Source organism: Bombina bombina, unplaced genomic scaffold (genome assembly GCF_027579735.1).
Source record: "Bombina bombina isolate aBomBom1 unplaced genomic scaffold, aBomBom1.pri scaffold_1075, whole genome shotgun sequence".
NCBI lineage: Eukaryota > Metazoa > Chordata > Amphibia > Anura > Bombinatoridae > Bombina > Bombina bombina.
In genome coordinates this window covers 56733-81914 of record NW_026511724.1, presented here as the reverse complement: position 1 = coordinate 81914, position 25182 = coordinate 56733, and the positions used below count along the sequence as shown (strand labels likewise).

Sequence of the window (25182 nt, the reverse complement as noted above, 5' to 3'; positions counted from 1 at the left end):
TGCATAATCCTCATCCGTGCGTCACAAACATACTGCACGTTGAGGCTATGAAAATGTTTGCGATTTCTGAAGGGCAAGTCATCAATTGGAGCACGCAGCGCAATGTGGGTACAATCAATGGCTCCCAAGACATTGGGCAATTGAGCAATATCAAAGAATTCCCGCTTCAGGCGCCTCCAATCACCATCATTCTGTGGGAATCCTATGTATTGCTTACTGATACGTACCATGGCGTTCAGAAAGTTATCAAACACCCCAGAGAATGTACCTTGAGCCAGGCCATGCATGTACAGTTCTCCGGATTGAAAACTCCCGGAGGCCAGGACGTATAGACAGCTTAGCATCTTACTCATGGGGGGAACAGCAGTCCTTATTTGTATACGTGGCTCCAAATGAGGTTTAAGAAGCTCGTAAAGGCCAATGAGCTGTTCGCGATCGAGCCGATACTTATCAAAAACCTCAAAGTCACTCATGTTTTCCAAGGTGGGTCTCACCCTGTAGACACGAGGACCTCGAACCAGACGACCCCTTCGTCTCGGTCTGAGCCGCCGAGGCTGCCTGATTCGACCAACAGCTAGTTCGCCAATAGCACCACCAGCAGCGTCTACCATGTCATCGTCATCCATCTTTCAAAACAGCGTAACAAGGTAAGCACTTGATCTGATGTGGATCACAAGTGATGCATTGGCCATGTTGTTTGGGGGATTTATAGTACAATTAGTCCAATGGTAGTGAGTTTGTAATGATTGCTGATTGTATTCACCTGTTTGTATGTGAGCGGCGCGAATGCTTTCACAGTGGGCGTTTATTTGTTGTTTGCTGAAATGTTAGTTTCAAACAATGATTCTCAATGTGAAAGTGTCAAATATCACACATACAGTGCATGTTTGTAATGTTTGTTCATATGCGTAATCAATATTTCCTAAACGCGATGTTATAGTAACAAGCACACGTCCAGGCTAACATGAATGAAAGTGCATAGTTGTGTATAATGTGCATCGAATGTGATCGATCAATGTTGCTGCAATATTGTTTGTAAATGATAAAGGAACATCTGCCATCTGTAGGATTGTATATATAAGTTATTGCCGAGCTGTCAATATTGTATGCGTCCCTTTAAAATCGCAATAATAATTCAGAACTTCCCGTCTGCCATCTGTAGTATTATATATATAAGTGATTGCCGAGCTGTCAATATTGTACGCGTCCCTTTAAAATCGCAATAATAATTCCGAACTTCCCGTCTGCCATCTGTAGTATTGTATATATAAGTGATTGCCGAGCTGTAAAATATTGTACGCGTCCCTTTCAAATCGCAATAATAATTCCGAAATTCCCGTCTGCCATCTGTAGTATTGTATATATAAGTGATTGCCGAGCTGTCAATATTGTATGCGTCCCTTTCAAATGGCACTAATACTGAATAACTTCCGGCTGTCATCTGTAGTATTGTATATATAAGTGATTGCCGAGATGTGAATATTGTACGCGTCCCTTTCAAATCGCACTAATACTGAATAACTTCCGGCTGTCATCTGTAGTATTGTATATATAAGTGATTGCCGAGATGTGAATATTGTACGCGTCCCTTTCAAATCGCACTAATACTGAATAACTTCCGGCTGTCATCTGTAGTATTGTATATATAAGTGATTGCCGAGATGTGAATATTGTACGCGTCCCTTTAAAATCGCAATAATAATTCCGAACTTCCCGTCTGTCATCTGTAGTATTATATATATAAGTGATTGCCGAGCTGTCAATATTGTATGCGTCCCTTTCAAATCGCACTAATGCTGAATAACTTCCGGCTGTCATCTGTAGTATTGTATATATAAGTGATTTTCGATCTGACGATATTGTATGCGTCCCATAAAAATTGCACGAATACTGAATAACTTCCGGCTGTCATCTGTAGTATTATATATATAATTGATGTGCGATCTGACAATATTTCTGAATTGTCCCATTGAAATCTCCATAATAATGCTGTTCAAAAGTGTGTTTTACGTATATGTTGTATTGTAGTATTGAGTGTTAAAGTTCCTAAAGGGGCGGTACAGTGGTGAATCTGTGATGTGTATGGTTGAATCTTCTAATGACGTCATGATATTATTAACCTGCCTATGTAGTTGTGAAATCCTCATTGTGTTGTTGTATTGTGCTACATTGTTATTGTGTGCTGAATAAAATCTAAATGTGTGCTTTGTGGTTGCGTGATGGGTGATGCGTGTTATGTACATGTACGTATATATTGTGATTGTGTCCCACATATGCTGACTTCTATATAGCGGTCTGGCATTGTTGTTCCTTCCCATAAAGTGACATCTGTAATCTGGTGTAATGATGTTCTTGTTGTAGGTAATTCCTAATGGTTTCTGGTGATGGAATCATGATGTTAAAAGTACAGTAAAATCCATATGTTGTGTTTTGTGATTCCTCGAGAGAATGTAATGTGTTTTTCCCCCATCATTTGAATGCACATGTATGAGTGAATGTTAAAAGTAATGTATGTGCATCCATGAGTGATCATGTGTTAAGCCTATGTAGATATGCAGTTGCTGCAAGCATATGAGTTGAATAACAGAAATGCAATAATAAAGGTAAATGAGAGATGTTTCCCATTGTGTAGTGTTTGTGAATCCAGAAATGTGTATTGAATTTTATTTTAATTGTAAATGTAATTTTATTGAAATAATAATGTGTTACTAGTGATGGGGATTTGTAGTTGATGTAATCTAAAAGTGTTAAAAATATTTATGGTGTGGTGAATATTTAATATTAAAAAACATAAATCCACCATAGGGAAATAGTCATTTCTTGATCTATTTATCATAGCTGGGTCTAACGCATAAAAGCATGTATTTTCTAGCGCTGGTATTTGGAGTTTTTCCGTCTACGCTATTTGCGTGCGTTAGGGAAATGAGGGTTTCGCGTGCACGAGCACGTCTTCCCAATAGAAGTCAATGGAGGCTCCAAAGATTTCTATATTTTTTTTTCTAAGACTGGTTTTCCTCGTAAAGTGAGTGACGTCATGAGCTTGTGTGAAAAAGTAACTAAATCGTGTTCTTTTTGTAATAAATAAATATTTTGTGTATGTAATGTGGTGTATATTGTTTGTATGCATCGATGAGTGTATGTTTGTGATAATGTTATTCGTTAGATGTAGGTATATGAGGGTCTTTTCCCGTATGTCCATGTAAGTCAATGGGAAAATGGATTTGTGTGGATTTTTTTCAAACACCCGAGATCTCGCAACTTTAATCCTTTGTATTTTAAAGAAAAAATAAAAATTCCGAAAAATAAAGATAGTGTTGTGTTTGTATGAGTGTAAGTGTACTTTGTGTAATATTTGTTTTGTGATTCGTGGATGTTTTTTTGTGCGGTATATGTTTACTACTGGGTCTGAGGTGGCGGTAGAAAGTTGAGCGTTAGGTGTATTTTGAGTCGCGGTAAATAAACTCTAAATACCGGAGTGCGTAAAAAACCCGCGTTAGGAGCCTCTAACGCTGGTTTTGACGGCTACCGCCGAACTCTAAATCTAGGCCTATATTCTTAAATATATATTGTTGTTTGTGGTGTTGTACATTATACAATGGGATTAGGCTGATCATTCTCTAGCTGTAGTTTCTATTTTATATAAAACCCAGTATGGTTAATAATGCATATTATAGTAATGCATCTAAATGAAAAGTAATAACTACATCAACTGCCTCTAGTAAACAGCTGATTTACAAACCCTTGTGAAGTTGGCAAGGAACTTCATTGTAAAGGCCAGATCATATTTGAAATTAAGCATTTTGTTTGTGAGCGTTCCTGATCTAAAAATCTATAGTTGTATGAGGTGACCAATATATGGTATCACACATCAAATGAGAATCACTAGCAATGCAGAAAAAATATAATTACAACAGCAGATTAGAACAGAAGGAGCTGGCCTTGGGCATTTTGGAGTGTTCTAGAAGTGTCCAATAGAACACACCGGTGGCACTCAAGGTAGGCAGCAGTACCTTTATTGAGCAACGTTTCAGGGCTCCTGCCCCTTTATCAAGCTAACAAACAATGAGTAACAAACAACATTTATAGAAAGTGTATTTATAAGTAGCGCCTTACTTACACCCTGTTAGCTGTTTAATAGAATAATCTCACAAATATTCTGAAGTTGAAGATAAAGGGAAAATATAAACAGCGCTTCACCTATATATAGATATAGGATAGCTAGGGATGTTTATCAATGGGTCAATAAATTAAATGAAATAGATGTAAATACATATGAGTAAAATATCTTAATATTTAATTTCTCAAAACAATACATACATATGCATACTATTAGTATATATAAAAACAATCAAAATAAAATCAGAATAAAAAACATTTATAGATGAATCGTTCGTAGGAAGAAAAAATTATAAATAACTTCCTAGGTAGACACACAGAGGAGAGGACGTCTCCACCTCCTCAGAAAATAAAAAATCTTCAAAGAGCAATGTGTTATACTTGGGAATAGTAGCGTTCCACCTTTATTTAATTGCAAGTCACTTCTTTGCAGTATATTTTACAATGTTGCAAAAAAAACCTTCAGAGAGCAGTGTGCTATGCTTAAGATTAATGGCACTCCACCTTTACTAAGTTGCAAGTCTCTTATTTTGTTACAGTGTGCTTTGCAATGTTGCAATGTGTATTGCTCGCTCCTTGGTGTTTTTGCCCACTTTTTATCTTAATATAGCTTAGCATTCAAGGAGGTCAAATTTGTTTTTCTAAAAATTTCTGCATTCATATGCGTAAGAGTGGTTCATGTGCTTGAAAAAAAGTTAGTAGTTGTTTTAAACAGTCTCTGGTGGCTAGCAAGTAGATGGGTAGCTCCAAGAAACACTTTAATCGTGGTTCCGTGTACAAAATAGTTGCATTTAGAATATATACACTCTCAGTGCTGTAAAGTTCAATGCAGGATAGGTAATTACAGGCAGGTATACTTTACCGGTCACCCTTTGTTTGCGATCTCTGGCGTGGATGTTTTTGGCGTCCTTTTGGCCCTGTGTCGACCTGTCGGATAACGCTCTCACCTCTGACCTTGATATAGTGATGTCAGCAATTTTCATCCGCAACGGGTATTGCCACTACGGTCTCTCCAGGTGTCCACTTCGCTGTAGGTGTGCCGGTAACCTGCTTGTATGCCTCTTTCTTTAGATGCCAATAGTGATCATCCGGATTCTGTGTCTCAGAACTCTGCGCAGAGTGTCAGATAAAGTGTAGCCTGCTCGGCTGGTAGCTAATCCGGGTTCTTTCTTTTAGTAGCTCCTTCGAGGATACGTCTACGCGTTTCACCGTAGTGTAGGCTTTGATAAAGACCGCCTGTCCGCCTGTTCAGAGCAGGCGGACAGGGTTATGGAGCAGCGGTCTTATTATATCAAAGTATATTTTGTCACAACCTCACCACCTGTTTAGAGAATTACCTTGCTGTTTGAGAGAAAATTTCATACACAGCCATGCCGATGTTCAGCCCATTTTACAAAAATGCAACAATTACACTTTGTATTTTGTACTTGCAAATACAAATTTGTATTTGTTTTTTGCACATGCAGTGTACTTAAAATACGATTTTTGGTGAACTGTTTTGTTAAGATTTTTTATGCACCTTAATACAATTTTTTCCTGCACATTTATGTTGAATGGTTCAATTATTAAAGTAGCATGATTTTTAAATGACAATTTTCATGTTGTACTTTTGTAATGTATGCATCTCCTCACCATACGAAAATGCAGTATACGCCCCTAGGGGCTTTATATAATTCCACCAAGGAAATAGAAATAATCTCGCCATTCCAGAGACCTTTAGATAATCGTCCGCTAAGTGTCTTGTTAAAGCTCATAGGTACTACCTATTGATACTGAAGAAGCAGGGGTATCCTTTTTTGAAGAGCATTCCTAGATAGACTGATGAGCAGCAATGCATGGCTGGAAGCTAGCTGGTTGATGGCTGCACATATAAGCATTGTAATTGGTTTACCAGATGTGCTTAACTAGCTCCTAGTAGTGCACTGCTGCTCCTGAGCCAACCTAGGTTAACTTTTCAAAGCATATCAAGAGAATAAAGCAAATTTGTTAATAGAATTGGAAAGTTGTTGATAATCATACCTTAATGTTTCTTTAAACTGATAGACACAGCTACAATAACATGGTAACTACACATTTTCTTCAGCCTGTGCCTGCTTCTGCCACAGGGTACGAGAGTACCTAAGCTCCTAGATGGGAACACTCTGTATGAAAACGAGTAGCCTCACTAACCAGCACCTATAAGTGGTTAATGGGACAGTAGAAACCTTGTACTTACAAGACATTGCTGTTCTGTTGCTATGGATTAACATCAGCTAAGCCTTAACATTTTTAAAACAAATTAACATCTGTTTCCACTGCAATTATCTTTTAATATCCTAACTCTATCCATCATTTGCTTTATTTGGTGGAGCTGCTGTTCAGGAAATTTATCCTGACCACCTATAACCAGGTTTATGACAAAAGTCGAAGGAAAAATAAATATGCACTACTTAACCCTAAGGACACAGCTTTCAGTTTACTCAATTGTTTTATGACGGAAAAATTCAGGGCCGGACTGGGAATTAAAAGCAGCCCTGGAAAATTTGGAGACCAGCCCTATTTTCCGTTGACTCAGTATAATGCGCACACCCCATTTTTCTCAAAGGGGATTACTGGGATACTCCTTCCCCCAATATTTTGCTTCAGAATTATATTATATTAGTTTGTATTAAAAACAAAAGGTGCCAGATTGTTGTTATATACACTCTAAAGCCCAATTGCATCCATTAATAACCCCTTTAAATTGTAGCTTTCCAGCCCCAGCTGCTGCAGCCCACCGGGAAATCTCCTGGTATCCTGGTAGGCCAATCCGGCCTTGGAAAAATTCCGTCATATGTCCTTAAGAGGTTAAATATCCATAGCTTAAATGGCCTGTTTTTTCATGAGAATTATGTTTTATGTTTACTTTGCAGTCATATTTGTTTCAAGTGTTGTGTTACAGTTATCATTGGACTGCTAGTGTTCATATTTAACTTAAAGGGACACTAAACCCTAAAATTTTCATTTATTATTCAGATAGATTACAAATTTAAACAACATTACAATTTACTTCTATTATTTATTTTTCTTCATTATTTAGATATTCTTAGTTGAAGAAAAATCAATGTACATGGGTGAGCCAATCACACAAGGCTTCTATGCGCAGGAACCAATCAGCAGCTACTGAGCCTATCTAGATTCGCTTTTCAGCAAAGAATATCAAGAGAATAAAACAAATTAGATAATAGAAATAAACTAGAAAGTTGTTTAAAATTGCATGCTCTTTCTAAATCATGAAAGAAAAAATGTGGGTTTCATGTCCCTTTAACATCAATCATAATAGACTCAAAAATTGTGAACTGGATAGAATGCTGGCTTAAGGATAGAAAACAGAGTGTCTTAGTAAATGGAGTACATTCAGCAGAGGGCGCTGTTGCTAGTGGTGTTCCTCAGGGGTCAGTTCTGGGGCCTGTTTTGTTTAACATATTTATTAAAGATATCAGCAAAGTGCTACAGGGGAAAGAATGTCTGTTAGCAGATTATACAAAAATTTGTAATAGAGTAGATGTTCCGGGGGGTAGACAAAATGATGTGATAAACAAAAATTGGAGGACTGAACAAATGACAAGGATCTAAAGTTTAACATGACAAAGTGTAAAATTATGCATTTAGGAAACAAAAAATCCAGACATTAATTACAGACTCAATGACACTTTACTGAATGTTACAAATGAAGAACGGGACTTGGAAATTATTATTTCAGATTACTTAAAATGTAGTAAACAATGTAGTACTACAGCGAGTAAGGCCAGCAGAATGCTTGGAGGTATTGGTAGTTGTATTTGCAGAAGAAATAGTAAGGTTCTTATACCACTTTACAGATCATGAGTTAGGCCTCATTTTGAGTATTGTGTGCAGTTCTAGAGGCCATATATCCAGGATATAAACAAACTGGAATCTGTACAAAGGAGACCTACCAAAATGGTACATGGTCTAAAAAAAGAACGTACCAGGAGAGGCTCAATTACCTAAATATATATAGCTTAGAGGAGAGAAGGGACACAGGTGATATTATAGCAACTTTCAAGTATATTAAAGGGCTTAGTAAAGCTGAAGCTGTGAGTATTTTTCATAAAATTAAAAATTCAAGATCTTAAGCTAAATGGTAGTAGATTCTGGAGTAATTTGATAAAGCTCTTCTTTACAGAAAGGGTGACTGATTCATGGAATAGACTTCCACAAGAGGTGGTAATGACAAACACTGTGGGGGACTTTAAGAATGGGATAAGCATAAGGCTATCCTATGGACTAGAGCGACTGGTAAGATCACAGACCTTAGGAATGTAGCCACTTGCAATCGTAATGATAAGAACCCCCGTGACAATGACTGACTCTGAGTCCCACTTGTAGCAGCTCTCACGGGGATAACAGTTGTGTGTCAGTGTCCCAAAATCGATAAAAGTAAATGCAAGGCTTACCCCTCTTCTGTCAGGACTAGTCTCGTAATCCCTGTAAAGATCCTCAGGAATTCGGAAAGTTCCATATTGTACTGCCGTCTAGTTGCAGTAGCCAGTCCTTGTCACTGTGCAACGCTGAAATTCACAGAGTGTAGCCTCGCTATGGTACCGGCACCATGATGTCAGCATAGGCTGTGATACTGGAACAGCTGGGGCTCTCCACTCTGACCCCTGGGCTAAGGAGTAATCAGAAAAAGCAACAAAGTAGAGGTTCCAGCATCAAAATAAATCAGGAGAGGATTTGCTATGCCCTTTGGATCTTTTAATGGATGTATTCAATAAAATGGACGTTTTAACGTTATAATCCTCTCCTGATTTATTTTGATGCTGGAACTGCTACTTTGTTGCTTTATCCTATGATCTAGATACATTTATACTTTAAGGAAATATCGGGCAGACTTGCTGGGTTTATGGCTCTTATCTGTCGTCAAAATCTGTTACCCAACAATTTTTTTATATCCTTGGTTGTTGAGGGCCGATTCAGGAGACACAAGTCATATCGGCTCTGTCCCCATCTCAGAATTCTGCTGCATGACAGCTTAATAAATGGGGCCCTTTATTTCTATATGGGCTGTGTGCCTCAGTCAGTAGTATCATAATGCCATAGTTGCTCTGTAAATCTTATGTATTAAAGGGACAATAAAGACAAAATTAAAGTTCCATTATTCAGATAGAGCATACACTTTAAATTTTCTTTCTTTCTTGGCATCCTTTGTTAAAAAGCATACCTAGGTAGGCTAAGGAGCAGCTGCTACTGGGTACTAACTGCGGATTGGGGCTACACATATATGCTTATTGGCTCATCCAATGTGTTCATCTAGCTCCCAATAGTGCATTGCTACTCCTTTAACAAAAGAAACCAAGAAAATGAAGCACATTTGATAATAAAAGTAAATTGGAAAGTTGTGTAAAATTGTATGCTCTGTCAAAACATTTGGGTATCATTTAAATAGAGGGCACATTTCATACTTGGACCAACTCTATGGGTAGCTCTGTAAAGAAGTCTATCTGGCATAGGGTTAAAAGTTCCTGATGATCACCTTTGTTAAAAGGAAATTAAGCACTACATTTTATATGTATATTATTGAGATTATTCCCTGCCTACCTCTGGTCATGGGTGCCACTATGTTGAAATCTAGCTATGACTGCATTCCAGTGCTGTGCTTGCAAATGTGCACCAACTCTCCTTCAGATACCTGCAGTGAAACCTACGTTCCATAATGGCAGCACCCATAGGCAGAGGAAGGTGCAGGAAATGTATTTAGTGTTTAATGTCCCTTAAAAAAACAAGTTGACAACAAAAAGAAGAAATCTCTTCTATACTAGATTCTTTAAACTTTAGAAAATGAGAAGAAAATGGTTGAAGCCCCACCCCAACTAATAATGTGGTATACAACAGTGATGGCCTACTGGTAGCCAGTGGCCCACATGCAGCCTTCTGCACTAGTTTTTGTGGCCCCAAGAAAAGAAACTACTAAGAATATGAGTCATTGTTTTTACTGCCCCGGAAAAAAGGCAGAACTAAAAATGTGTGCTTTGGGGTGGTCATAGCTCAAAGAAGACCAGATACCTGCAATTTAAACTGGCCATTTTAAAGAATATATTGTTAGTGTGTTTCATAGCTTAAAATGTATACTGTATGTGTCTTATAAAATATTTAGTTGTTCTCCTATGTATTAGGAAGTTGGTCAGAACTGTTATATATGGTTACCATTAATAACCCTTTGATGACAGGGTTAATTTGTCAGGGGGCGTCCCTGTGATGCAAGGAACGCCCTCCAGACAGCGATCACATCATGGGAAGCGCCGTTGGCTTTAGGACAGCCAACAGTTATGATGTTCTATTTCGTCATAACGGCACTAAAGCCCAGTGTAATTATGACGGAATAGAACGGCATAATGGCATTAAAAGGTTAAAGATCTTTTTTAGTTGTGTTGCCAGCTGTCTACAACAACACAAATACAGGACGACCTGTAGGTGACTGCACACTGGGGGAAGGATAGGGGTCACACAACGGACCCTTACAGCTGAGTAGTGATTGTATCCTCTTGGCTGCCAGTATAGCAAATCAATTATTTTACATTTTATTTTACCTCTTTGACTGCCAGTAACACACACACAGCATTGGTCTGACCTCTTTACCAGTAGCATACACTGAGCAGTGTCCCCAATGGTTCCCAGTAAAACCATAAATAATTAATTTTACCACAGCAGCTACACGCAGCACACAAAGCAGTATTTTAACATCTGATTTGCCAGCAACACACATTAGATCTATTTTGTTTAATTATCCTTGGCTGCCAGTAACAGGTGCACTGGTACTTATCTCTGGGATATATTTGTAATGCTTAGAGATATTTACAATTTAGCTGCATCTCAGGGGGCTTTTAAGTTTCCAGTATCTTTGTGTAGAATGTCTGGTTGAACACTGGACACCTAGCAAACCTACTTCACAGTTATTTTAAATTCACCTACTTCTATGTTTCTGTTTGCTCTACTTTTTACATAGTTGCCAACAGTCCCTGATTTCCAGGGACAGTCCCTGGATTTTGTTGTATGTCCCTGGATTTTTTTTTGTCCCTGGAAATGTCCCTGAAAATCTCCTTTGCACAACATTTGTTGTTTGCATGTATATACACACACATACAGATAGATAGATGATTAATATATATAGTGTATTATTTAAATATAATTCATTCCTAATGGAATATTGTTATTATTATTGAATGGGTTAACATATTTTTTGCCTTTCTAATTTTGATGCTGTGTTGTAAAAATAACCATATGCCCAGAATGTGTTCCAGAGACTGGGTAGGTGTAAGAGCTTGGTGCTGTAATCTGTATAATAAACTATGGATAAGTCTAAATTATACTATTACTATCAAATGGGTGTGTTTTGATTGCAGAACTGAGTGGGCGGAGCAGTTGAACAGTAGGTCGTCAATACTCCAGTAACCCGCTTGCTTGCTCTGCTGCAAAGTGTCCCTGGATTTTTTTTTTAAATGTTGGCAACTATGTTTTTAAAAAAACTATTGTGCTACCATTAATATATATCAAGGTTAAAACTTTTACACATTACTTACTATAACACTTTAAGACACCTTACTTTTTACAGAAATTATTCATAACTACAATAAACAACACATTACAAGACATAGATAATTGTATTTGTTCTTCAATACAAATAAAGCTGTAAGGTTCAAAATTTCCCTTTACTTCCTCCCCGTCCGGTGAGCAGCCAATAACAACGTAGCCACACTCTAGTCAGCGCGAATGTAACGAGTTTTCGTGAGAGTAGGCGGACCCTAATAAAAAAAATTGTTTTGAAGTCGGTTGTCAGGGAGTAGCCAATCAGAAAGCAGTTTGTAAGCAGGTGCCAAAAACCAAACTATCTGAAGTTACCGGTAGAAGAACGGAAACGGTAGGCGTGCGGGGGTAGTAACAGTAATATAAGACCGTGGGATAGTAACTTGTTTGGGTGGAGATTAGTTAGAAGTGTCTGAAGGCGTTTTGTTGTCTATAATAGGATGAGGGTAGTTAGTAGTGTGTAAATGTAATGTCGGTAAAGAGGATACAGTAAACGGGGCATACAATAATATGAACCAGAGGGATAGCACTTTGTCTGAACGGGGCAGGTGGGAGCACTTGTGTGTATGGGGTTATCGTTTTACTAGGGGGTTATATTGCTGTATGAAGAGTTAGCAGGTGGTAATGTGATGTCTGCGTGAGGGAGGGTAGAACGTTGGATTTAACGAGAATGTGATATGTGGAACTTTTACAAAGTTAGTACAGGACAAGGCAGAGAAGAAAATTTGTCAACATATGTGTGAAATTAAAGGGATAGAAGGGTCAATTGGAATGTGCATGGATTAGTTTAAATTTTAATTGAAAACATTTTTATAATATACTTCGATTAGCAAAAATGATTCTGGCATAAGGTATTACTGTTTTTCAACAGCATTTATACGCAGTGAGGGCTTGTGCTCCTGTATTTGAACTCTGGTGGTGCTGTGTATTGTGCCTATAAATACTTAAAGGGACTTGTAACCCATTTTTTTTTCTTTCATGATTGATAGAGCATGAGATTTTAAATAACTTTCAAATTGATTTCTATTTAATTTGTTTTGTTCTCTTTGTATCCTGTGTTAAAGAGAATACATAGGCTCAGAAACTGCTGATTGGTGACTGCACATATATACATATATGCGTCTTGTCATTGGCTTTCAGCTAGCTCCTAGTAGTTAATTACTGCTCATTCAGCAAATGTTTGCAAGAGAATAAAGTAAATTAGATAATATAAGTAAACTGGAAAGTTGTTTCAAATGGTATGCTCTATCTGTATCATGAAATAATTTTTTTTGGATTTAATGTCCCTTTTAATTTGTCATACAAACAACAGCAGACTCTCAGAGACGGTTTGGTATTTGAATACTGGTGCACAGGCCCTCCCAGCTTATATGCATATGCCTCAAGGTAGCACATGCAGTGATCCGAGATGTCATTGCAGAAAAAGCAGCATGTGTGCAGAAAGGACATGACACATGCAGGAACTGTTAGCGCTTTAACTTTGCAGCGCTGCTCTTCATTAAACAGTTCTCTGCAAACAGAGCTGTGCTCTGGCTGCACTGTGTAAATTTTCCTTAACACTGCATCCAGAGCAAAGTGCTGTTTGAAGTGAAAAGTCAAATATGCAATAGCGCCGAAAATTACTACATTTTTATGTAGTGTTCCCCCCTCCTCTCTCCTTCCATCTCCCTGCCGCTCTTAGCATACCTTTAACCTTTCTGTAGTGTAGCCGTCACACTTGTTCATATACCCCTCCAGCGATGGGCCACCAACCCGCCTCCCTCCTAACCCTCCCACACCACCACTGCTGTCCCTCTCTGTTTCGGTAACTCTGCAAGACTGCATGCAGAAATAGCGCAATCTCGCTACTTTTAGCGAGATCGCGGCAGAGAGAGGTCCTTAAAGGATTACTTTCTGTTATAATTTTTAAGCTAAACAACTAACATATTAAAGTTAATAAACATTAATTAAAACCTACTGACCTATATTTTCTCCAAAACCAAATTTCATAACGTTCTAAAAGTTATATCTTTTATTCGCCGATGATGTCACGTTATCCTGCCCACTATTTTCAGCACTGAGTGTTCAAAAAACTTAAACCAATAACTTTGTGTTTAAAGCGCCATTTTGAAACCTAGGTATTGTAAACGGATTGGTACAGAGCAAAGGATACCCACGGAGTGGGTTTGGAAAACAATTACATTTGCAGACAAGATTTCTGATATACTGTAGGGATAGGTTAATGAAATGCTATTGATAAAAAGCGTATTTGGGGTAGTTAGTAACAGGCATAGAAAATATTTACTTACAGTGGCCCTTTAAGGGCTTAACAACCAGCACCGTTCTCTCGCAGTTCCTACTGCGCATCGGCGCTGGTCGTTAAGGGGTTAAGGCCAGGTATGTTTGTCTTGCTCAGTCACTACTGCGCATGACTGCGTCGGACAAACCTACTTGGCCTATTATTATTATTATTATTATTATTATAGATGATGCCTGGCAAATTAACCATTTCTTAGATGGTTATTTAATAATTCTGCTTTGTCCTACGCTCACTAGAGAGGCCGATAAGCAAGAACTGTGATCTAGGTTTTCAGAATGCTGCAAATTGCCTATTGCAGACTTGATTTGCAGGTTACAGACTTTGCTTTTTGACCTCCTATGGATTGTTGGGCAAGTGCAATTTTCACCCAAATTTAAGGTGTTTAATGTCCTTTTAAAATGTCATTTTTTTTCTGTTTAGTGGCTGGTGTTGCTACCCTCAAAGCACATACTCAGATCAGAGAAAACATTAAAGGGCTGTAATAGTTGAAAAAGTACATGCTCTAATTTGTTAGAGCATGTCATTTTAAAGGGATATGAAACCCATATTTGTTCTTTCATGATTCAGATAGAGCATGCTTTTTTTTAAACAACTTTAAAATTTTGTTCTATTATTAATCATTCTTCGTTCTCTTGGCATCTCTTATTGAAAAGCATAGACATATACTTTGGAGCCGGCCCATTTCTGGAGCACTGTATTGCAACGGTTTTGCAAGAATGTTAGCCATTTGCAAGGGCAGTAGATGGCAGCACTATTTCCTGCCACGCAGTACTCCAGATGCCTACCTAGGTATGTCTTCAACACAGAATATCATAGGGACGAAGCAGATTTAATAATAGGAGTAAATTTGAACTTTATTAAAATGGTATGCTCTGGCTGAATCAGAATCACAAAAAAATGTTTGGATTTCATATCGCTTTAAGACAATCAACCCTACACTACTGTGTGTTTAACCTGACGAAGGGTTAAAACACCCAGTAGAAATGCTGCCCTGGACTATTGGTGCTCCACCGTTCCAAGCAGCACTTCCACCGTGTGTTTAATCCCTTTACACAGTAGTCCAGGGTTAAAGGGACAGTTCACCCAAAAACTTTTTCACCTTTAAATTATTCCCAGTTATCCTTTTTACCTGCTAGAGTGTATTAAATTGGTTGCAAGTAGCTCCTTTACTCATATTTCAGCATTTGAAATAGCTGATTTAGCTTGTGGTTTCCCAACCTATACTGAAAGTTGTGATACTGGCGTATACGCTATTGACAAGCCTAAGTAAACACAGCCAGCAGAAGAGATTAAACCCTCAGTGGGGGCATGATAGTTAAGTAATAAAATGATAATTTTCCATTGTTCTCTCTATGTATTGAGCTTTGGTGTTCCAGACAAATATAAGATAAGAAAGCAAGTGTGTGTACATAAAAGTGATAACATAATGAGATCTGATATTACCTGAAGCTCAACCCATTGTAATAGGCTGTGGTTTCAAAGCACAAAACTAGCTACTTCAGATACACAAATAAACCCGAAAATGCAATTTCTAAAATATTTTATACTCTGCAGTTGGTATAACAAGTCATTTAAAATACATTTATGAAAAAACAATTTTACAGTGTACTGTCCCTTTAATAGTCTTAAAATTGCATGCGCATACAAATTAGAGCACGTCATTTTTCAAGTATTAAGGCCCTTTAACTGCAAGACCACATGTTCTAATGGTTCTGCTAATGCCAGTTTATCCTAACCTTCGGCACTGAGGCATTTATACGTTCTCCCTTATTTTAGCATAGAATGAGCCAATCAAGTTCGTCGCTAATGTATAGCATTGCTGCAAAACTGTTGCTGTATGTAGTGCTGCAGACACGTGCCCACTCCTGAACTTGCCTCGCTGCTTTTTCAACAAAGGATAACAAGAGAACAAATACATATTGATAATAGAAGTAAATTGTAAAGTTGTTTAAAATTGCATGCTCTGTGTGAATCGTGAAATACAAAATGTGGGTGTCGGGTCCCTTTAAACATTCTCAGCCTTTCCTCTAGGACTAAATGCCTAAAGTTTCTTTGTTGGAGTCATTATATTTTACTTGCATTTGCCTTAAGCCTATACAGCTACTACTTTTGCAATACATTTGTTATATCCAACATTTACACCAGTCTTTAGCTCTGAACAAAGTTTAAAGAGATATAAAGCAACATTTTTGTTTGTGATTCATACAGAGCATACAATTAAAAAAAAAAAAAATATTCTAATTTACTTCTATCAAATTTGCTTAGTTCCTATGAAATCGTTCCCATTCTTTGTTGAAGAGAAATGTAGGTTGGTGTCTGGAGCACTATGTGGCAGGAAATCGTGCTGCCATCTATTTCTGTTGCAAATGGAAAGCTCCTGCAAAACTCCCTGCCGTATAGTGCTCCAGACGCATACAAGCTCCCGAGCACCCCTGCTTTTTAAAGGGATATAAAACCCAACATTTTACTTTCAGGATCCAGATAGAGCATGCGACTTTAAACAACTTTCTCATTTACTTCTTTTATCTTTTTTTTTTTAAATTTTTTGTTGAAAAGCAGGGACGTATGCTTAGGGGCTGGCTCATTTAGAGAGCACCATATAGCAGCAGTTTTACAAGAATGCTATACATTTGCAACAGCACTAGATGGCAGCACTCTATCCTGCCATTTAGTGCTCGAGATGCCTATCTAACGAAGAAAATGTCATAATAGAAGTAAATTGGAAACTTTTTTAAAGTGGTATGCTATGTCTGAATCACAAAATAAAAAAAATTGGGTTTCATATCCATTAAAGGATACCAAGAAAACAAGGGAAATTAGATAATAGAAGTAAATTAGAAAGTGGATTAAATTGCATGGTCTATCTGAAACGTGAAATACAAATTTTAGGTTTCATGTCTCTAAAGTGATTGTAAATACTAGCGTTTGTGCAAGCTCCTTTATTTGTTGGAAGCGTTCGTCGCACTGAGCTGCTCAGGTAGCCCACGGCAGAACGCTATTTGCTGTGAGGTGAGGGTTCCACCTCTTAGACAATAGCCGTGCTTTCCAACTGGCGCCTAGCCGGATAGCCCTTTATTTTTGTTCCAATTGTAATTGCAGTTTTGGCCACAGTGTTTTTCCCGCCTTCTTCTTGTATCCATTGTGACAATACCACCTGTGATAAAAATATTTTTTTCTTCCCTTTTCTGTGAACCTGTTGCTAGATACTCAATTTTATAACAGTAAAAGGGAGGAGAATGTTGTGATATTCCACCTCCTGCTGATTTTCAGTTTCACCTCTAGAAGCACTAACTATAAGAACTCTATAAATGTCACATATATGTTTGGTGATAATCAGGCTAAACTACTGTAAAAGAGACAATGCAAGGGGATCCATTCAACACTCTGTTCTTTACCATTGAGAGAGCTTTATTGAGAATCTGCCAAATAAATACGTTAAATATAGCAAAGCTAAAACTGTTTCTGATCACACACACACACACTATTTCACTACTCTGTTTAACTAATAGTTTAATGTCATAATAAAGATACCCCTACTTAATATGGGAACATTGTGCTTGCAGATACACCTGTAATGTAACGTTTGTTTTTTTTTCTGCATCTTCCTTCCTCCTGTTACTGATCTGCTTTTTATAGGGTTCTCATCAGCTCATTCTTGGTAAATGGAGCTGTAGTTTGCGCATTTCTAAGGATTTGTGTAAAAGGTTTTAGTCTTGGTTTCTAAATATAGATTTTGTGTTGCCCACAGAGCTGTATCCTAATAATATGTATGCAATATCATTTTCTTACTCCTAGAATCTGGAAAGCACTGTTCTGTAAACATCTAGTGCCAAGCTGTCCTGTGGGGTCTACTGTGTTCAACAGAGTTTCCTGGGGGGTGGAACCCCACTGGGGCTAATCCCACAACTATTTTACTGTAACATGGCAGCACCAGGAGCAACAAAAACGTCATGGAAGCTTCGTAAGTGTTATGTTTAATGCTATTGTCTGCTTACCAGCATTGTACAATAGTCCGTCTTTTTGGCAAGATAATACCGAAAGGAAACTATTTTCTTTTGAGTGCTTCAAAATATGTGTATTTATGATTATAGTGTGTGTGGCTGGATACAAGATTTTGAACTTATTTGTGAAGTGTGTATGTACATTTGGAATCCACTACAGATTTTAACTGCCCTCCAGGTTACAGTACCATACAATTCAATACCTGGGACTGCAATTCCCACAAACCTCTGCTGCCAAATCACTACAGATCATGTTTGTTTTTTTTATTCTTTGTTTGAAAACATTTAATAAAAAGCTGTTTAAAGTGAAACTAATAGGAAATGTATGCTTGAGTACTCCCGAGTCCTTGGACTTTACAGAAAGTTAGTTTGTTCAGTACAGAAACATACATTTAAAAAATAAATTAAAACATTTTCTTTTAGACAGAGCATAGAAAACATCTGAAACATTTCAGTATTATATCCCTTTTAAAAATCCCAATGAGCAATGGCCTTTTTCTTTAATAAATATAATGAAATCATTATTTGGCTTCTTAAGATATGACTGGTTTCTTGGCACTTTGAGTGGCTTTTAATTCTCAAACAAATTTGCCACCTCCTGTCTTAATATGTTTGCTGGCTTCTAAATTTAAAATAAGCTTTTCGACCACTACTTTAACAAAACGGTGTATTTATTCTTCTCTCTCTATTTGCTTGTCATTTGCTTACATCTGCTTGTAATATCCCTTTGTTTTATTTGATGATTAGCAAGCTGATGCCTATATAATTTATCCATAGATATGTTTGTGCTATTGTAGCTTGTAATGGTACTTGTTACACTATGTGCTGCTTGTTGGGGATTTACGTAATTGAAAAAAACATATATAAACCATTTTTGAATTAGCCAAGTTTTGTTTTACTATAAAAAGTAATGTAAAAGCTTTTTAAATTCCTAGCTTTGTAAGTTGTGTCCTTCTTACTTATCCTCATAGGCAAAATGTGAACATGTTTAAATACTTTTTTCTTTTATATGAAAGGGAAAAAAATGTGATATCATGTGCCTTGATGATTGATGCATTGTGCTACAGAATAAATCTAAAAATTGTAATTTACCATTGTGTAAATATTAGTTAAAATAAAGAACACACCATATTTGTAGGAATATGAAAACATATAAAGAATCCTCTACCTACATGTATAAGAACTAGACACATTTTTGAAAGGGAAGGTTGAGTAAGGGAGAAAAGATGTAAATAATCTGGAATTAATAGACATTGACACAAAGGATGGTTATGTATACATTTGAATGAATGTATTGTACTATATTTGCATCAATAAAAATACACAATATATATATAGTCAAGATAAGGATAAGCACTCACTGGATTTAAGTACAATAACTATTTATTGGTAGTGACGTTTCAGGGCATTCACCCCTTCCTCAGACCTGAGGAAGGGGTGAATGCCTCGAAACGTCACTACCAATAAATAGTTATTGTACTTAAATCCAGTGAGTGCTTATCCTTATCTTGACTGAATATCATGCTAAGCACCCTGGTCTATGTTAGGGTTGGCGAGTGAGAGTGCACTTACTTGGAGTATATATCCTATATTATAAAAGACAAGAGTTTGTCTGAAGCCGTCATGCGCAGTTCAGACAAACTCTTGCAGCTGATCGCACGCGCACCCACCCGACAGCAGCGAGAGGACCCGGCAGCACAGCTGATCGTAAAAACAAAGCAGCGCGAGGACCGGCATGTGGAGGCGCACAGGAGAGAGAGAGAGATTAAATATAACACAACACGGCCCGTGTGAACGGGCTTTAGGACTAGTATATATATATATTAGTCCTTGTTTTGCCATGTTGCTCTAAAACTCACATTCATCATGTGAAGTAGGTAAAGAATAGAGTTCATTTTAGCTAGATAGGTTTAAAGTCTACACTACACCACAATTTGTAATGATTTAAAAGATAGATAATCCCTTTATTACCCATTCCCCAGTTTTGCAAAACCAACACAGTTATATTAATACACTCTGTGATTACCCTGTGTCTAAGCCTCTGAAAACTGCCCCCTTATTTAAGTTATTTTGACAGACTTGCATTTTAGCCAATTAGTGCTGACTCCTAGGTAATGCCACGTGTGTGAGCACAATGCTATCTATATGACAGATGAACTAATGCCCTCTATTGGTGAAAAACTGTTAAAATGCATTCAGATAAGAGGCGACCTTCAAGGTAAGAAATTAGCATATGAGCCTTCCTAGGTTTAGCTTTCAACTAAGAATACCAAGAGTACAAAACAAAATTGGTGATAAAAGTAAATTGGAAAGTTGTTTAATATTACATTCCCTATCTGAATCATGAAAGTTTATTTTGGACTAGATTGTCCCTTTAAGGATTTTACTACAGAAATAGCTGCCATAATGCACATTACATAAATAATGCCATGATATATCATGAATGGTATTTCAGTAATGTTTAAATGTTGTGTTTATCCTCTGGCACCTCTAGTCGCCACAGTTGGTGGAACCATTTACTTCAGTCTTGCCTAACTTAAGGTTTGGGGGCCACAAGGTATCTCTTTACTTCACATGCTTTATACAAACTGTATACAGTGGGTGTATGAAGCATGGCACCTTTTTGCATGAATTTTGGGGTATCCCTGTTTGCGGATATCTAATAGCCTAAGCTGCTAATTGACTTGCTCCTGCTCACCCAAATGGATAATCTTTAAACTTTGGTCTGTTTCCAGTGGTCAAGAATAAACACTGAACAAGTATGCTTTTAATGCACTCCCTATAGGGCAGTGTCTGCTTTCAGTCATCACAGCGGAAAGATTTTGAGACAGTAGTGTTTAAAAAACAAACAAACCACGGAGCAATGTTCACATATCCATACTAATGCTGCTTGTTTTATTGGTAATGTGGCAAGTTGAGTGATTATGCAGATTCTTTGATTTCTCTTCCCTGTGTTTTGTCAGGGATATTTAATCCGTTTTATGTAGAGAGATTTGTCTTGATCAGTATGTATTGTGCTGTGATTATGCGTTTTGCATCTAACTCTTCTTTACATTAATCTTCTAGAAGAAATTGTTGCCCATGCCAGCAATGTATCTGCTTTGGCTTTGGGAAAAAGTTCAGGTCGTCTCATGGCCACAGGAGGCGAAGACTGTCGTGTCAATTTGTGGTCCGTTAACAAACCCAACTGCATTATGGTGAGATCCTTTATCCAGTTTCTACTCTGCCTTCTCCATCATAGCCCTGTCCATTACTAAGTTCATTTTTCTTCTTGCAGAGTCTCACAGGACATACGTCTCCAGTGGAGAGCATGTGCTTTAACTCCTCTGAACAGCTGATAGTGGCTGGATCACAGTCTGGGTCCCTGCGGGTATGGGACTTGGAAGCTGCCAAGAGTAAGTGATTGATGCCCATGGTTGGGTGAGGGTCAAAAAATCTATGCTTCAGACCTTCTTTTTTGGGATTGGATGTGAACTTGTTTTAATTTTTAATTGGAAACCTTTTGATTGCTAAAACAAAAGAAATGTTATCATTTATGGTAGTGTGTAGAAACATTTATCTTCAAAGTGTGGTTGTATTCTCAGTAAAATACTATGTGATGAATACAGAATTATAGACTATGAAGATGGTGTTCATGTCACAATTTTTCTCTTTCAGGTCTGAGAACATTAATGGGACATAAAGCAAACATTTGCAGTCTGGACTTTCATCCACATGGGGAGTATGTGGCATCTGGCTCCATAGACACAAATATCAAGGTAACTTTAGAACAAGGCAAATGGTCCCATAAAACTAATGATGTACATTTTTAAATTAGTGTGTGTGTGGCATGAAGTTGCCGGTGGAGGTAGAGTAATACTTCACAATATTATACAATTATCTGTTATTTATAATCGTTATTGAGCTGTCTAAAAAGCTCAAGTTAATTGCATAATTTTAATATACATTGATTTAATGTTAATAATTTGTGCAAATAAATTGAAAACAATTATTGACTTAATACTGTCTTAACTTTTAGCCTGGTGGTTTGCCCATTAAATACAGAACACTGTGTGTGTGTGTAATATATATTTGTGTGTGTATGTATGTGTATGTATATATGTGTGTGTATGTGTGTGTGTATATGTATATATATGTATATGTATATATATATATATATATATATATATATATATATATATATATATATATATATATATATATATATATCTCACAGATAATCATTAAATACATTTATGTAAAATTATGCAGTTAATTTGTGCTTTAATATTAGAAAATATTACACTGCACCCACCCGGCTACTGTGGCTTTTAAGTGTTAGTATTCTTCCTCCTTTTTAGTGCAATAACCACAATTTATATAATTTAAAAAAAAAAACATTGCACATTGTTAATTTTAGTCACCGCTGCGGTAGCAGTGACCCATGTGCACAGTTTGCACATTTTTAATTTAAAGGAGGTGCCCCTTCTGGGTTGTCTTTTGAGGTTTTATGTGTATGTGTTGAGGTTTGTGTGTATGAAAGGTTACGGGTGCTATACATTTTTTTTTTTTTTTTTTTTTTTTTTTTTTTGAGCTGCTTGAGAGAGGGTTTGTGGGTGTTTAACACATGGTCTTTATTTTTAAGTAGCATTATTCCTTTGAATAGCAAGAAAAAAAAGTATAATAAGCTAGACCATATAATGTCCAAATTGTTATAAATTGTGATATTTCAGTACCTTTTGTGTTATATTTCATGTTTGTCTGTTTCTTATTTAAAGAAAAGCAACAACAAATTAACCCCCCACCCCCAGCATTTTAGTGAGGTGGGGTAAGTTTAGGGACATTAAAGTGATAAGTAATTCCTTTAATGTCCCTGAAAGCATACAGGCTGGTATTTAAAATAGTCATGTTTTAATATTGTATTTGCAGCATTGATATTTATACAGATCAGTTTTTTCTTCCCCTCAAAACTAGACTGCAGCCTCTACAGCCAATGATAGGCCATAGTGTCCAAGCCATATACAGTAGAACTGAATAATCAACAATTTCTTAAAAAGACATTGCAAAAGTACATTTCTTTCATGTAATTGGCAAGAGTCCATGAGCTAGTGACGTATGGGATATACAATCCTACCAGGAGGGGCAAAGTTTCCCAAACCTCAAAATGCCTATAAATACACCCCTCATCACACCCTCAATTTAGTTTTACAAACTTTGCCTCCTATGGAGGTGGTGAAGTAAGTTTTGTGCTAGATTTCTATGTTGACATGCGCTTCTCAGCATTTTGAAGCCTGATTCCTCTAAGAGTACAGCGAATGTCAGAGGGATGTGAAGGGAGTATCACCTATTGAATGCAATGATTTTCCTAACTGGGATCTATTTCATAGGTTCTCTATGGGTCGTAGAGATTCATCTCCTACCTCCCTTTTCAGATCGACAATATACTCTCATATACCATTACCTCTACTAATAACTGTTTCAGTACTGGTTTGGCTATCTGCTTTATGTGGATGGGTGTCTTTTTGGTAAGTGTGTTTTTTATTACTTAAGACACCCCAGCTATGGTTTGGCACTTTATGCATTTATATAAAGTTCTAAATTTATGTATTGTACTTATATTTGCCATAAGTCAGGTTCATGTATTTCCTTGTGCAGACTGTCAGTTTCATATTTGGGGAAAATAAACATTTTTTTAAAGAAATATAAGAAATATTTTTCTTACCTGAGGTTTAGTGTCTTTTTTTTAAAAAATTGACTACATTTTTCTTGCAGATTGCGGGCAGTATTAGGCCCTCGGGTGCGCCAAATGCTAGACTTTATTGCGTCATTCTTGGTATGAGAATTTTTTGGCGCAAAAGTACGTTCGTTGACGAAAGTTCGTCATTTCCGGCGTCGTAGTTGATGCCGAGTCTTTACACATGGTTGTGTCGTAAGTGACGCGAGTGTGTCATTTCCGGATGTTGTTTGCGCCAAACAATTTTCAGTTACATTGCTTTTTGCCTCTTGCTTTTCTCTATGTCAGAGGGCTATGCTTTTTGCATTTTTTTCCCATTCCTAAAACTGTCATATAAGGAAATTGATCATTTTGCTTTATATGTTGTTTTTTTCTTTTATATTTTGCAAGATGTCTCAATCTGATCCTGTCTCAGAAGTATCTGTTGGAACTTTGCTGCCTGACATCGGTTCTACCAAAGCTAAGTGCATTTGTTGTAAGATTGTGGAAATTTGTAATAGTTGTCATGATAAACTTTTTTACATGCAGATAGTGTGTCCATCAGTAATAGTACATTGCCGGTTGCATTTCCTTCAACTTCTAATGTACATGATATACCTATGAATTTGTTACTGATTCTATTCAGAAGGCTTTGTCTGCATTTCCGCCTTCTAATAAACGTAAAAGGTCTTTTAAAACTTCTCATAAAGTTGATGAAATTTCAAATGACCGACAACATAATGATTTATCCTCCTCTGATGAGGATCTATCAGATTCAGAAGATCCTTCCTCAGATATTGACACTGACAAATCTACTTATTTATTTAAAATGGAGTATATTCGTTCTTTTTAAAAGAAGTGTTAATTACTTTGGATATTGAGGAAGCCAGTCCTCTTGACGTTAAGACTAGTAAACGTTTAAATGCTGTTTTTAAACCTCCTGTGGTTACTCCAGAGGTTTTTCCTATTCCTGATGCTTTTTCTGATATGATTTCTAAGGAATGGAATAAGCTGGGTACTTCTTTTATTCCTTCTTCAAGGTTTAAAATAATTGTATCCTTTGCCAGCAATTTCAATAGAGTTTTGGGAAAAGATCCCCAAAGTTGATGGGGCTATTTCTACTCTTGCTAAACGTACCACTATTCCTATGGAAGACAGTACTTCTTTTAGATAGGAAACTTGAATCTTATCTAAGGAAAGCCTATTTATATTCAGGTCATCTTCTCAGGCCTGCAATTTCTTTGGCTGATGTTGCGGCTGCTTCAACATTTTGGTTGGAGAATTTAGCACAACAAGAATTGGATTCTGAGATATCTAGCATTGTTAGCTTGCTGCAACATGCTAATCATTTTATTTGTGATGCCATTTTTGATATTATCAAAATTGATGTTAGATCCATGTCTTTAGCTATTTTGGCTAGAAGAGCTTTGTGGCTTAAATCTTGGAATGCTGATATGACATCTAAGTCTAGATTACTATCTCTTTCTTTCCAAGGTAATAATTTATTTGGT

At 37.0% G+C, this 25182-nt stretch overlaps 1 protein-coding gene across 1 annotated transcript in view; it reads left to right on the top strand.

Annotated features, from left to right (window-relative positions):
* The first annotated feature begins 17887 nt into the window (after nucleotides 1-17887).
* The window catches only part of LOC128643919 (katanin p80 WD40 repeat-containing subunit B1), a 43384-nt gene continuing 36089 nt past the window's right edge, over nucleotides 17888-25182 (top strand). The window contains exons 1-4 of the mRNA XM_053696692.1: nucleotides 17888-17939; nucleotides 21046-21176; nucleotides 21257-21374; nucleotides 21637-21737. Coding sequence (XP_053552667.1) covers nucleotides 17900-17939; nucleotides 21046-21176; nucleotides 21257-21374; nucleotides 21637-21737 — 390 coding nt within the window. The 5' untranslated portion in view covers nucleotides 17888-17899. The remainder of the gene's footprint in view (nucleotides 17940-21045; nucleotides 21177-21256; nucleotides 21375-21636; nucleotides 21738-25182) is intronic.